At 48.4% G+C, this 13,383-nt stretch overlaps 6 protein-coding genes across 6 annotated transcripts in view; 3 read left to right on the top strand and 3 right to left on the bottom strand.

The window, feature by feature from the left end:
• The window catches only part of Pmar_PMAR006229 (hypothetical protein), a gene marked incomplete at both ends in the record, with an annotated part of 1,013 nt that extends 334 nt beyond the window's left edge, over window positions 1-679 (top strand). The window contains 2 exons of the mRNA XM_002774557.1: window positions 185-240; window positions 540-679. Of these exons, the coding sequence (XP_002774603.1) occupies window positions 185-240; window positions 540-679 (196 nt within the window). The remainder of the gene's footprint in view (window positions 1-184; window positions 241-539) is intronic.
• A 332-nt stretch (window positions 680-1,011) lies between these two features.
• On the top strand, window positions 1,012-1,171 carry Pmar_PMAR006228 (hypothetical protein; the record flags this gene model as incomplete). The annotated part of the gene is made up of 1 exon (XM_002774556.1): window positions 1,012-1,171. A coding segment is annotated over one exon (160 nt), but the record flags the coding sequence as incomplete, so codon positions are not given.
• Window positions 1,172-3,306: 2,135 nt separating this feature from the next.
• Pmar_PMAR006227 (conserved hypothetical protein) lies at window positions 3,307-5,649 on the top strand (the record flags this gene model as incomplete). The annotated part of the gene is made up of 11 exons (XM_002774555.1): window positions 3,307-3,342; window positions 3,436-3,493; window positions 3,543-3,628; window positions 3,989-4,082; window positions 4,136-4,200; window positions 4,312-4,431; window positions 4,476-4,561; window positions 4,608-4,754; window positions 4,862-5,021; window positions 5,136-5,361; window positions 5,411-5,649. 11 exons carry the CDS (start codon window positions 3,307-3,309, stop codon window positions 5,575-5,577), a joined length of 1,245 nt encoding a protein of 414 aa, XP_002774601.1. The 3' UTR covers window positions 5,578-5,649.
• Window positions 5,650-8,490: 2,841 nt separating this feature from the next.
• Pmar_PMAR006226 (hypothetical protein) lies at window positions 8,491-8,761 on the bottom strand (the record flags this gene model as incomplete). Its single annotated transcript, XM_002774554.1, has 2 exons — window positions 8,491-8,585; window positions 8,629-8,761. 2 exons carry the CDS (start codon window positions 8,759-8,761, stop codon window positions 8,491-8,493), a joined length of 228 nt encoding a protein of 75 aa, XP_002774600.1.
• Window positions 8,762-8,806: 45 nt separating this feature from the next.
• Window positions 8,807-9,753, bottom strand: Pmar_PMAR006225 (hypothetical protein; the record flags this gene model as incomplete). The annotated part of the gene is made up of 7 exons (XM_002774553.1): window positions 8,807-8,912; window positions 8,959-9,014; window positions 9,066-9,204; window positions 9,247-9,320; window positions 9,364-9,440; window positions 9,491-9,584; window positions 9,634-9,753. The coding sequence occupies 7 exons, from the start codon at window positions 9,751-9,753 to the stop codon at window positions 8,807-8,809; spliced, it is 666 nt and encodes a 221-aa protein (XP_002774599.1).
• A 1,258-nt stretch (window positions 9,754-11,011) lies between these two features.
• On the bottom strand, window positions 11,012-11,851 carry Pmar_PMAR006224 (hypothetical protein; the record flags this gene model as incomplete). Its single annotated transcript, XM_002774552.1, has 4 exons — window positions 11,012-11,053; window positions 11,173-11,337; window positions 11,385-11,627; window positions 11,675-11,851. The coding sequence occupies 4 exons, from the start codon at window positions 11,849-11,851 to the stop codon at window positions 11,012-11,014; spliced, it is 627 nt and encodes a 208-aa protein (XP_002774598.1).
• Window positions 11,852-13,383: the final 1,532 nt, after the last annotated feature.

Below are 13,383 nucleotides of genomic sequence, written 5' to 3'. Positions count from 1 at the left end.
TAGTAATACTCGCAATCGTGTGGTCAATGCCTTGTTGAAATACTGGATAATACCCGGCAGTACCGTACCGTTTATTGCTTATGAGTCTCTCATTCTCCGAGGGCATCTCTCATTTGAAGACATTTATCATTTCACATCAGCCCAGTGTAGATAAGTCTCTCGATAGCATTGCTTCATCTCTCAGGTACTCTATCATTTCTGCCTTGCGGTTTGTAATAGTGGACGGGAAGTTAGTACACGGTAATATGGGTGGATGGTCGGTTCCGTTGCTTCTCGAGTCTAGAATCGGGACGAGTGTAATACACAATATGCTCGTTTTAGGATAACATACTGAGCAATGATGACGTATTGACAATATGCTGTATGCATCTCTTCGCGTACATAGCTCTACTGTGGGATTCACCATAGGGCTCAGTTTTCGTAATCCACGCGGTTTTGGGCACGATCCGTGTGTGAAGTAGAATTTCGTGGCAGGCGAAATTCTACCTTTCAATTGGGGAATCGAGGAACACATTCGAATCGTCATTTTGTATCATTAGGTAACATCGGGCCTCAGTCGGTGTTTATCACCCCTAAAGGAGAATTTCGGCTTGGTGGCTTTGAGCTGGCCAGGCCGATCTCAGAAGCTGACGGCAATAGGCTTATGTCCGACATTGAGTCCTCGAAACTCACGAGGTGATAACGGTGGCCTTACAGGGCTTGGGAGAGGGATAAGTGTCGAACGCTGACGGTCCGATATTATCGAATCCTCTAAGGGACTCCTAGACTCAACTGATTAAGCGTCACAAGCAGGCAGTTTGAAGGGCAGAGCCTTCAGCCTTTTTTCATTCACTTACGTGCAAACTCGACAGTATCTCTATCGTTGCATTGAGACGGGTCACTCAGACTGGGCTATTACACGTAGCATCATTACTGAACTTCTCATGCGTCTTAGTTATCAGATGTAACAGTAGATCTCGACTTCACTACCTCAACCATATTTCTTGCTATCATTCTACTACTATTTCTCAGATTCTTGCCACCGCGTAACCTAGTATCGAGTAACCCGTCGGCAGTCGACCTCTATGGTCTAGCTTTAGTAGCGGCATACCTGTTGAACGGTGAAGTATTATATAGAGGAGGAGGATCTCTCAACCCCGGCGAGGATCCTGCGGCTAGTATACCCAGTCAGGTATATCGCAAATGTGAGCTTTCGTATAGACTTATGACGTGCTCTTTAGTATCGTGCCGGATTCCGCAGCCTCTCGCTGCATGAGATCTCTCGAACGCGTGATGCTGGCAAGGTCGTCTCTAGATTGGCGTACAGCGGCTTCCTGAAGGAAAACACTCAGGTCAGTGGTTGCGGTTCCAAGGAGCAGGTCTCGTTAAATTTGACATCATTGTGGTAACCACCCCAGATGGAATCTCCCCTAGTGGAATTGATAACAATACTGACTCATTTACGCTCGACGTTAGTTTCGCACTCGTCTGGAGAGGTCTCAGTGAACATGTCATCTGATATCCCCGGGAATAGGCTGAATCGAATAGACACGTCTTCATTTGTGTTTGTTTCCTGTGCGTGGTTCTATAATTTCGGGTTTTGCCAGCCATATCTTTTCAGGTTACCATCGTCCATTTTTTAGAGTCTCAGTTTCGTTTGGCAACGGCGGCGGCACAGGACGAGTTTTTCGATAGTAAGTTGGTGAGCGGAGAATAACATATCTTCCGGGGGGCATTAATGCATACACCGGCGTAAACTGAATTATTTCCCAAGTTCCGTCTGGGGTGGCTGATGGAGTAAAATCGGTGGACACTCACACCACAGGTTACGTCACTAGCTCTGGTTCGAACAATCAAATCAGAAACACGATTACTACCGTTCAAGTCACTACCTTCACTGCCGAGTCCAGCTAGCGACCCGCTATTTTCATGCTCTATCCTGAACTTGTATCCATGGGGTGACGTTACTCCAGAGTCTGATATTCCTACCCGTGAAGAAGCATCAAACTGTGCAATATCATTACGGTGGATCGGTTCACTGTGGATGGCACTTGGGAACTCTTCAACAGATCAATGTGGAGAACCATCGCTAACACAATGATCCTTCCACCGGGAGCACATGATCCGGAGGAGCATTGACTCTTCCTCAGCTATATCATGGTCTCTGCTGGGTAATGGCTCACAGCGACTCGAGGAGATTGCCACCATTGGCGATTTGCTAATTATCCTTGAGGAAGTCTTCAACTCGGGGGTTCCAGGATCACCCTCTACACACCATGTTGTGGGCTATTTAAAAGTGCTGGATTTGTAATTTCCACTTGAACGTGAGTGGACAAGGTCTCCCGTCAATCAGCAAGAGCTGAGTGACACTAAACTAGTGCATACTTATGCTCACGTCGACGTGAAGTTTAGGAGTGACATCCGCTCCCGTGCTGGCTAGGGTAATTCCGTCTTCTCCATGGGGTTAGTCAAGACTAGGTCTCCGGAAAATGCAGTGCCAGTGATATGCTCTGATGTGCCGAGGTGCGTCAGCGGCGAGAACAGGCTGATCACCAGACAAAAGGGTTCTAACAGAGCCGTAGCTTACGGGGCATGATAGCGTTCACACAGCGTTCCGAAGTGACATCTTCACTGACTGAGTACTGTCTAATAGCACTGCCTAGGAGTGAAAGCTTACTCTTGTTCACGCGTGTAAGGTTGTACTTGAAACGATATACAAATAAGTGAGTGAAAGCGACTCAGTCAATTGCAGACATGGATGATACCTCAGTCTCAGTAAACGTGAGGAGATTTCAATTATCATTCACTTAGATTTCAAACGCAGTGTCCTTAACGCAATCATGAGACTATTTGTCGCCATTGTGATACTCTCCGTGCTACTCCTCATGATTCTCTTCACGTCCTTGCTCACGGACCTAGAATTCATGGTCTTCGCGCTCCCTCCAGAGTCTCGCTCCAAATATCCCCTATTGTATGGAGGGTCATGTCTCTCCGTGCTGTCCACTACTATCATTATCCACTTGAGCCAAGTGACTTGACTATTTCACTGGTTGTTTATGTGTTCAAGTGATATCCTCACGTCTCGAATTCCATGCCGTGTTACCATTGATAATTGCCTCTCTCGGTCTCGAGTTGTTCGCTCTTTGCCATTGAGCTCGTCTTATGACGGGCACTGAATCCTAGCTAGGCATTAAGGAATATCACGACCTTTTGACTGTCGAATTCACACCTCGAATCGCTTGAAACATCGAAAGACGAGTTTGAGGTTGAGGCTATCGCATATTCTCAGGTTTGCTACCGAACGCTTTGCCGAGCCTGCCGGTGACTATGCAAGTGACTGTTCTGCTCCAGGATTTAGTCCAGGTGCGTACACTCCAGCTCACAAAGCCGTCTTCAGCTATCAACTCACAACGTGTATAGTTTTCAAAATGCATGTTTGTTCCGTATTATATTCAGGTGGTGAATGCTGTTCCTCGTTTAGCAGCGCCAGCACTGGTGAACCTCACAAAGATCAGTAGTGGAACTATCAGTGATTCACACTAGATTAGAGTCGTTCGTATCAGGTGCATATTTGAACCCCGAGCAGTTCAAGCGCGATCTTCTCCCCACCGTGTTGAAGTTGTTCGGATCCTCAGATCGTAAGTCTCGTGTGAGACTAAATCAGATCGTATTTTCCCGCGATACTGACCTGTTGGCCGTCTATGTCCACTCATGATATGTCGAGCTTGGTGCAACCAGCCGTTGAGCGCGTACTCAGGTACGATTCGGTATCGGCTACTGTGCAATATGGGCGTATATGTAGAGCATATGGACAATAAGATGGTCGAAAATACACTGTAGCATTTGCGGTGAGCCTCACGATCTGGTGGAGTTATGCAGATCTTAGATACCCTGAGATATCTAGCGGCTTCAATGACTCCCATAGCGCCATAAGAGAGCAGACTCTAAAGTCGATAGTAAACTTATACCAATCGGCGATACTCCTCAGTGGTTTATTCCTGCAACCCAGGTCCTGCTAGCGCCGAAATTGAAAACGTCAACGGTGACGAATAAGGTGCTGAAGAACCTTACCAAGCTCCAAGGCGATCCAGAGCCTTCAATCCGTGAGGCTTGCTTGCTGTGCGGATGGCTCTGCCGTGACACATGGTGAGCCCAGGTACCAACACCGCCATTTGTATAGGGAAGATTTCTGATCACTTTGACCCAGCACAGAAACCTCAGGTGAGAGCATTCAGTCCTCCGAATAACGATTCTAATGCCTATTCCGCCAGGATGGATGGATTCTCTCACCATTATATCATCGGACCAGTGCTGCTTATTCATCTATTGCAGATCCTGCTCAATGCATTTATAACCGGTATGAAGGATAGTTTCCCGCCCTGTCGAGTGGCGTGCATTCAAGCGATACAGGCCACGTCCAGCATCTACGACCCAACAGATCTTGGAGGGAAGGTGAGCAGAAGAAGGAAATCTCCAGTCTATTGGCTCTCTATTAGGCAATGCCGTTGTTGATGCTTCGAATCGTCGATCCGAGTCCGGAAGTGCAGGATGCTGCTTATGACGCTATCCAGCCAATGCTCAAGTACAGAGGGATACGCTCTACCTCATCCATTCTACTCTCGTATCAGACTAGTTCGGGAAGGTATGCTGGAAGCGCGACGTGAGGCGCAGTTGAAGGAGGATCATGGGGAGGCTTCTCCTCATGGAATTGACAACGGCGCTACTGCGAAGAAGAGCGTTCCCTCCAGCAGTAGTGTCTATAACGTCTTCGGAAGGTGTGCCTTGGGATGAGCCTGTCTTGTTGTCTGCAAGTAGACTATTGATAGATTTTCCATCTACTATCTGAACACTGCGGAACACTGTTATAATTTCATCCTGATAGGTTCGGTCTGGGCGTCTCACAGACAGGCCCAACCTCCGGTACCATAGGCGACAGTCATGGGGCTGCTTACTCGAAGGTCCAGACTAATGGTCCGCCGCTTCCGCCGGCACCCATCGTTGCGAAGAGGAACACGTCCCATAATAATTCAGTCGCTATGAACGTGAGTGTCATCAGTATCTTCGTTCATGCTCGAACCTTACCCATATGACTCATTTTCGTGGTTGCACCATAGTCGGTTGTCTTTGGTGTGCGTATTGGCTTACTTTCCTATCAGGCCCCGCTCGAAGTGTCTACAGAGAAAACGGGCAGCACAAAACTCGATCTTGATTTCGGTGGCGGGTTGGATAATGTTGGGGACGACTTCTGGGGGGAATTTGATGACGTACCCCTACCGGAAGACAATTCGCCTTCCAATGGTCATTACACTCCGCGGAGTGACAAAGGGAGTTTAGATGATGAACATACCAGCGGCAATATAGCGGCGATGAAGCTATCACGAGGTAATTCGATATTAACAAGCTCAGACTGAAGAGAAGGATTCGCTATTAGATCCTACAACTGATGGAGTGAAGAGTTTCTCGAGTCAAAGTATTGGAGACGGCATTCACCATGTGCCGAAGGCGGGGACCGTCCCGAGCTCTGCTGTAGAACCGAAGGCCTCAGCGAGGAAAGTCAGCGAGGGATGGGGCGACGATTTTGACTGGGACAACTTCTGATAGTTTCGATGCTTTCCTGTTTGTCTCGGTATACCTACTGTTTGTGATGATGATGTTCTTGCATAGATCATATTAACATTTCTACACCCGCTTCACGAGTATTCAATAGCCTTTTGTTATGACAATTGTGTACTGGCGTGCCGCATAAGTGTATTACTTCAAACGGCTTGAGGATGTTACTGAAAACCATTCCGATTCTTCACTTCTAATAGACGTACAATCTCAGCCTGGTAGACGTTGTTTATCTATCAGGCTGAGATAGTTGGGCGGGATGGGAAACGGCATTGACGGCTTGCGGAGGATACCATGACTATTCCATCATTCTATGAATAGTTCGTCCCCCCCCTACTAGCTCCTTAGACAACCTACACGACAAACTTCCATACATCATACTAGGTTCGGTAGGTCTAGTGCGGACATTCACCCGTCGTGAGTGTGGTGGTGGTGGCAGCACCAACAAACACGAGGAGGATATTGAATTCAGTCGCGCCTCTGAGACTAGCGTGGGATCTTCTCTGCACTGCACTTGCTTACTCTTGATTGAGATGGCAACGAGTTAAAAATATGAGCACAATTGTCTTCAACTTATCCTCTGCTCTGCATAAGATTCCGTCCGGCATTTCGGTGATCTCTATGATGGGAGACCTGCGCTATTCTCTGGTGACAGTTTACCGTTGCCTCTGGGGTTGTAGCTAACGAGCCGCAATTCTGAATGGTGTCAGAGGAGTCCTCTGACACCCCTGAGTCAATGAGATCAGCGTCCTCTCAGAGGACGGCTATGCTGAGGGCCTCAGCCTGAGGCTTTCTGAAAGCCGCTTTCACGGAGGCCCAGCGTAAGCTACCATAGACGACAACAGCATTGGTAGTTGAATGCTATCGCCGCTAGAAACCAAGGGGATCCGAATCAGTCGCGAATTCGACTACACTGCAGCTCATATGCGAGATGCGGCACAAGAGAGAGTTTGGCCAGGTCCTTCATAACGGTTTGGAGGTCGATCTCTTCTATAGGACAGATCTGATAAGCTTCGCGACCGTGGAGTTTTTGCGCAGACCCTAGACAATGGGGAAATTGACATTGAAGACTAACCAGAAGACTCAACCCCTGCTCAGTGATTTCAACTTCCTCTTTGCATGTACATTCCGGATCCTGTAGCTTCACCAAGGATTGAGAGCTGTTGCGTTCATAGTCATTCTTGGCTCACGCGTGCGTGAACAGCTCAACAAAACGTGATCACATCAGATGTATCCATCCATATTAGCGTCAGACGCAATGGACCTGTGCATGTCGGAATCCCAGCATGTTTATTCTCGCTCGCCGAGAGTTGTCATGGTATTCCACTCGAAAAAACTTTCCGGGGCTAATCTTCCTCAGTAGAAGCGGACTATCAACCTATCCATACAATCAGTATCTCTTTTCACATGATGTGGTTATCTTCCTTGGTCCTGTGTGCATCTTTAGTTTACGCCAGTACGCGTAGTACTGCTGGCTATCGACGACTTGTAGAGGATAGAGTGCGGGAGGTTCCAGCACTTGAAGTAGGCTAAGTGCTCCCTCTTATTCTCTAGTTTGCTGGATTTGGATGTTGCAGATCGATAGAGCCATTGTGAGAGACTCTGGAGATAACACGTGTACAGTTTATGTTGAGAACCGGACGGTCCCATGGGTCTTCGCTGTGGACTGGGAAAAGAATTGCCTCCACACTTGGATGATGCGCTGTTCCAATCACACTTTCCACTAGTAGGCTCTTGGTTTAGCTCTCGACCTGTTCCTAACTCAATGCCGTATGTATGTTGACAATAGAACTGTTCATATAATAGCATCTCCTTAACACAATCTTTCTTCTCAGTGACGTAACGTTTGGCGACGTGGCTAAACTTCACAGCATCACCGCGCCCATATCCAACCCGCTATATGTCCAGGGTAGAATGGATGCGACGCACCGAGAACCCGATCCTCTCCCGACGCTTAGCCATGGGACTCTGCCACCCTTGGGATACTTCGGTGGCCACTACGGGTGCAAGATGGTTCTCGATCACCTCAACTACCATCTAGGTCACGAAATGAGATATGAGGAGGACGTGATGGCCTCCGTCGGGGGTTTCGTCATGACTTCCGACGAGCCGTTTCAGCTGACTACATTGTATGCGAAACTTTGTGATATTTATGAGAAGACGAATGAGAAAGATGTGGAGAAGTTCGGGAAATATGTCCCTCCCACTCTTCCGCCGAACGTGCTCAATCGAGAAGTCGTAGAGGAGGGTGAGGGTAATATAGAGAAGCTGATTTAGATATTATCGTAGCTGTTTTTACAATACAATAAAGCATGCCTGATGAGATGTTCGTTGTTAGAATCGTAGCCGGCACTGGGTTGAAGTAAAGGGGATGACGAGATCCTAGCAATATCTCGACGGATCGTCATCAGTCGAGCATGTAGGAGAGCTCGAGAACACGCTATTTCTAAACTCCGGCTCTGTTTCATCGCTGGCCATGCTTGTGCAAGCATTTGATGACCTGATAGCTCTCATGCATCGGTTGATGGGGGAATTTGTTATCGTATGAATCTCTATAGAGTACCAGCTCAGTTGCCTTGTGTATCACGTCATGCAGATCGTTTCAGTCTTCCTCGTGACTATCGATATATTTCGGAGCTGTTGGGCGAACCTTAGTATTATTCATCTATGGCAAGATCGCTCGGAGTGAGTACGACCGAGCAGAAGTCATTGCCAGAACATATTGAAGATAACAAAAAATCTGACTATTGAACAAACGGGTTGACTCCAATGGTATCACAGGAGTCCTTTTCGTTCAGTTTACAATTATTAGGGATAGGTGGCTACCGTGCGCTCGCGTGAACCACATGACTCCGTACGCAAAAACAAAGAGCGCAGACAACCTCTGTACTAAGCATGTGTTCATGCATGCACCACTGCGGCATCCTTAGTCATGTGAATCCAAAGGCGTTGAGACCTTTCTTCAGCGATGGCTGTGAAGTTGACCGGAGCCCCACCTGAGCAGTTACATAAATCATGCGGGACTCAACGAGAACTCACCATCAGCGACTTTTCTATCCGGCATATCGGCGCATAGGACCTGGGGCCCAACAGTGCTTTCGGTTGCCTTCTCAAGGGCCACTTGAGGAGATCTTTGAGTGCATGTAACCTGAGTATCAAACTTGTAGAGCATTTGTGCAATTCATGACGAAGATGAATTCGAGATCGAGTCGTTCAGCTAACCGACCAATTTGCGGAGGTATCCCGTCGGATCGCTGTCAGCTGTATGATCTTCTGTGCACTGAGGATGTGTCACATCTCGATCCAGGATTTGATGAACCCATCTGAGAACATCAGACATCCATTCACACACAACCAACCCCCACCTACTTGGCGGTCTCGTCTATCTGTTGTCCTTGTAAGGTGGAGAAATGGACACCAATGGCCTATAACGAAACAGTGAAACATGATAATAGCCTACCAACAGCGCCACTCACTTTGGACAAGGCCTCTCCCTTCCCCGCCCACGGACCACGCCCGCTGCCGACAGTCCTCACGAAAGCGTCTACAGCAGCGAGGATAGATGATGCACACAATCGCCTCATACAGAGCAGCTCATGCTGGAATAGGCAGTATCTGACCGAAGCCCTCGATCATCGCTAAGCCTTCGCATCCCACCGGAAGCAGTTGCGGAGGCATCCTCGGCAGCGGAGCTCGTTGGTCGTATCCACACAGGCTTCAGCATCACAGGTCTGAGGCCATGATAACCCTCACAGACGGCATTATAGTTCTCACGTCTTCTCGGCATTGCTCCACTGAGAGCCTACGTGTACTGGTGGCAAGTCCACTATCAGAGGCTTGTTCCAATATACCTGACCATCCAGTCTTAACCGAATGAACAAGTACCACAACGAGGCCTCACGCTGCGCGTCGGGCTGTGCATCTAAGGCGGGATTCAAGCAACTCTGCTCAGCGAAGGCCCGGCAGCTTCCTCGAGCCGCCAGCATGTGGTTGACCTACACAATTGCCGGTGAAGAAAGCATGCAAGTCTACTGTATTGTCTACCCCGACAGCCTCAGAGGGCTCTAAGTGCTGCTGGGGATGTGCCGAATGCGGCGATTTCGGCACGGCGTTGGACGCCACGTCTACCACTTTGCCATGGTCCGGCTTCTGAGGGAACATCATGCGTAGTGGAAATGATCCGCCTGAAAACGACTAGATAATAGTCTTCTTACTTTAGTGTCAATGTCTCTTCTGAATGCTTGTAAGTACTGCAACAACTCAGCCACGTATTTCGAACTTTCGTCCTCACTCGGGCCTCGAGGCATTGGTACGGCCGAGCCGCCAACAGGGATTTGGTAATACAGCGCTCGCCCTGAATCGACATACACGCATCAGCTGATGAGACATATACTTACTCTCTTGTTGTAAATAAATGGGATCCAACATGGCAAGTTCAACTAGGTTCTCTTTGAACACTATTGGGGCATCATGGTCAGCTTCATAAGAACCCTTCGACAGAGCATAGCCAGGTGAGAGGGTGACGACGACGATGATAATGGCCAGTAGCCAGGAGGTTATGGCCTGAAGAGAGCATACATGGAGGCACGCTGGGGACGAAGAGACTTGCCTGCTGAAATTGACGATTGGACGACCAGTGCTTGGCAGCGGTCATATGTGCGAGTGCGTAATGGCTGATATTGTCATACCTCCCTCTATTATTAACTCAAGACCGGATCACAATAGAAGAGAAGACGAGTTCCATGCAGAGCGGTGGACGAGAATGCTCATCGATATCATATATATATGTGATATAAGGTTCGAGCGCCCCCATAATGGACGGCTTATAATGAATCTGTGCCGATCTATGTCAGCAAATGCATTGGGGATAATATAATAGAACACTTCTAACTATTCGAAAGCGACTTGCTGCTGCTGTTGACGACTACTACTGTGTTGATCAGAATTCTTCACACATAAGTACCTGACCATATCGCACATTGAGCCTGCTGATGTCAGTGGCAGTAGAAGGCTACGAATTTATGCCCTGTCTCGTTGGATGCCCATCGGCATGCATCAGCTACATCAGCCTGCAGTCTAGTATTCCCACAGAGGTATCTAGTTTGCCAACATGCTCCAAGGTGAGAGCTGTCCAAGATTACACCCATTTGGTCGGAGCCTCTACTAGTCCTGGTGAATTTGTTGTATGCCCTTTGTGGAGTGGACAACGATCGTTCATTGCGATGTTCACAAAGTCCTGTGGCCAACAAGGACGACCAAAGCGGATCGGTATACTGCTGCCATGGTTGCTATCTCGAATTATGCTCATGGTATCGTCGGACGAGTCGGCTGTGTACGAGTCATTCAATACTGACCCGGCTGGAATGTCACAGAGGAAGGCTTGCCTATCAGGCATGGCTCAAGCGAGTCACCAATAAGGAGTCTACTTATTCTCCTCGTCCGATGGTGTAGAAGCCGTGGCTGACTGCAAGCAGATGAGTTTACCTAGGCTTTCATGGAATAGGAAGGTGGATGGCTTCTGGAGCTGCAGAGGCTAAGACATGGGCATCCTTCACCAATTGCCTCGAATACTCAGCGTTCTACCCCGACTGCAGCAGTAACATGCAATCTCAAATGGACCTCTATGAGCCCAGCTAGGCCGGTGTCACCATTGTGGAGCATTCTTGAAGCAGCTGCCGAAAGCTGACGCAATATACTCACGCCGGAGAGGAAGTCCCCTGCATTCCGAGTGAGCCAATAAAACCATACCTTACAGAGCGTAGATCCCGAGGGCTCCCCACAGGAGAAGAGCTCACCTTCTTGTTTCGACAAATCTCTTCGTGTTCACCTGAGGCCTTATGCGCGGCTGCCTTCTTGAGCATTGCATCAAGGCTGCTCAAGAAGGGTGTAATACCCACTCCTGCACCGATGCATACGATGACATCATCCTGGGAGCACCCGCAATGATTATTCTGTGCCGCTGTGCCATCGAGCTGGCCGCGCTCTAGGTCATCGTCGTCGCTATCACCGAGGTCGCTGGTATATTCCAAGTCGCGGGTCTAGGTGGGTGAGATTGATCCATGCATTGAGACGGCTGATGGCCTACGCTAGCACTCTGTTTACTCCACCACTTCTTCGTTGACGATCGCTTAGGAGCGGTCTCTCTTACCAAGGGCGGACCCATAAAGTCTGCTTTGATGCTTTGTGCTGGAGCACAGAAGGGACCGTCTAGCTTAACTCGAGGGAGATCGTCTGGCCTCTCCTCACACCTGGCCATCATCATAATAGTAGGATCAGTGGATCCAATGCATATGCAATGTCAGTGTGACATTTTCTTGTTGTTACCTTAGACGGAGTTGTCGAGTCCAATCTCCTTTAGTATTGACTAAAAGCCTGACGAAGCCCGTACCAAGTGCGGGCCAATTGGCAACACTGAATGGATGCCACTCGAACCACGAAATTTCTGGGCAAAGGACGTGGACATACATCCTGAAGCGACACCTCGAGGTCTCAGGTTCGAATCCCAGGGCCTTTACTGATCACCCTGGACTGCACCGCTTCAAGAACCTCTCTCCTGTGGCAATATCAATCCTTAGTAGTTCCGAGCTTACACTCTCTGCCCGGATGATGAGTAGACGGCGATGGAAATTGCGCCGAATGCGGGAGAATGTGTACCTGAGGTTAGCAAGGCTTCTCTATTCGATACTCCTAAGAAAGTGTGCCATCACACTAGGCATATTGGCATGACGATGGGGACTACGAAGGGCAAACCGTGCCCTAGAAGTTGTGATGAACCGTGTATCTGACGATCATTCACGAACACACTTAGCCGAGAATGGAACCCGCGACCTCATGTACCGTAAGCGCGAATCGTACCACTAAATCATGCAGTCACGATTTATAAGCGACAGTGTAGGCAGCGACTACTCACATAAAGAAGTAACATGAAAAGGAGCATGCATGTAGTATGAATAAATTGAAAAGTTTTATGATGAGACCATCGAAACTTCTTTCGAGAATAGCGTCCCCTGAGAGACACAAGTCCAACAAAGGATATCACAATGAGTGAGACATACATTAGTCCTAGTATGAACATCAGGACTATGCCTGACCAACCAACAGTGCTTGAAAATATACTCCAAACTGTTGGAGTTGATTCTAATGGACACGGTGGGTGAATGGGAACCAATAACGGTAAAAGAGGGCGAAAGTTAGACTTGGCACATACTAATACCTGAAGGACAATTTGCTAATAATTTCGAACTGAGGGATAACGTACTGAATTGATGATGCTTGCTTCAGTGTCAATAAACACAGGCACTGTACCCACCAGATGACCAAGAACATGCACCTGATGGTTGAGCCAGAGATCAGTTCAACCTACTTGAGTCTTGAGTCTTACCACCACACACAATGCTAACATCCAGGCTGCATGTACATGAATTGAAAGAGAGTGTAACAGGGGCTTATACTCAGTCATCTTATATAGCGATGTAATTAATCGACGGCTCATGGTGGCGAACAAAGCAATACTGTACAGGAGTGTGCCCATCGCTCCGCCACGAGCGAGGACGAGAGGAGAGCCCACTAGAGGCCCGGCTGGACGGCCGAATCTGGGTGATACGACCGGTTGCACACAGAATGAAGAGCAGTAGAGATGAACATATTGCTCTATCAATTGTGCCAGAATAACCCCATATCGACAGCTCTCACCTAATGTAAAGGCCATAGCCTATCGATATAATGAAGAATAACAGGTCCATAAGGACTAGGCATGTCTTCTTGCCATCCCATGGTTGGTCCATCCCAACCAAT

The sequence above is a fragment of the Perkinsus marinus genome (assembly GCF_000006405.1).
Source record: "Perkinsus marinus ATCC 50983 genomic scaffold scf_1104296958234, whole genome shotgun sequence".
In the NCBI taxonomy this organism is placed as follows: domain Eukaryota; phylum Perkinsozoa; order Perkinsida; family Perkinsidae; genus Perkinsus; species Perkinsus marinus.
The sequence above is the reverse complement of the archived record's forward strand: the minus strand, read 5'-3'. Positions and strand labels throughout refer to the sequence as shown.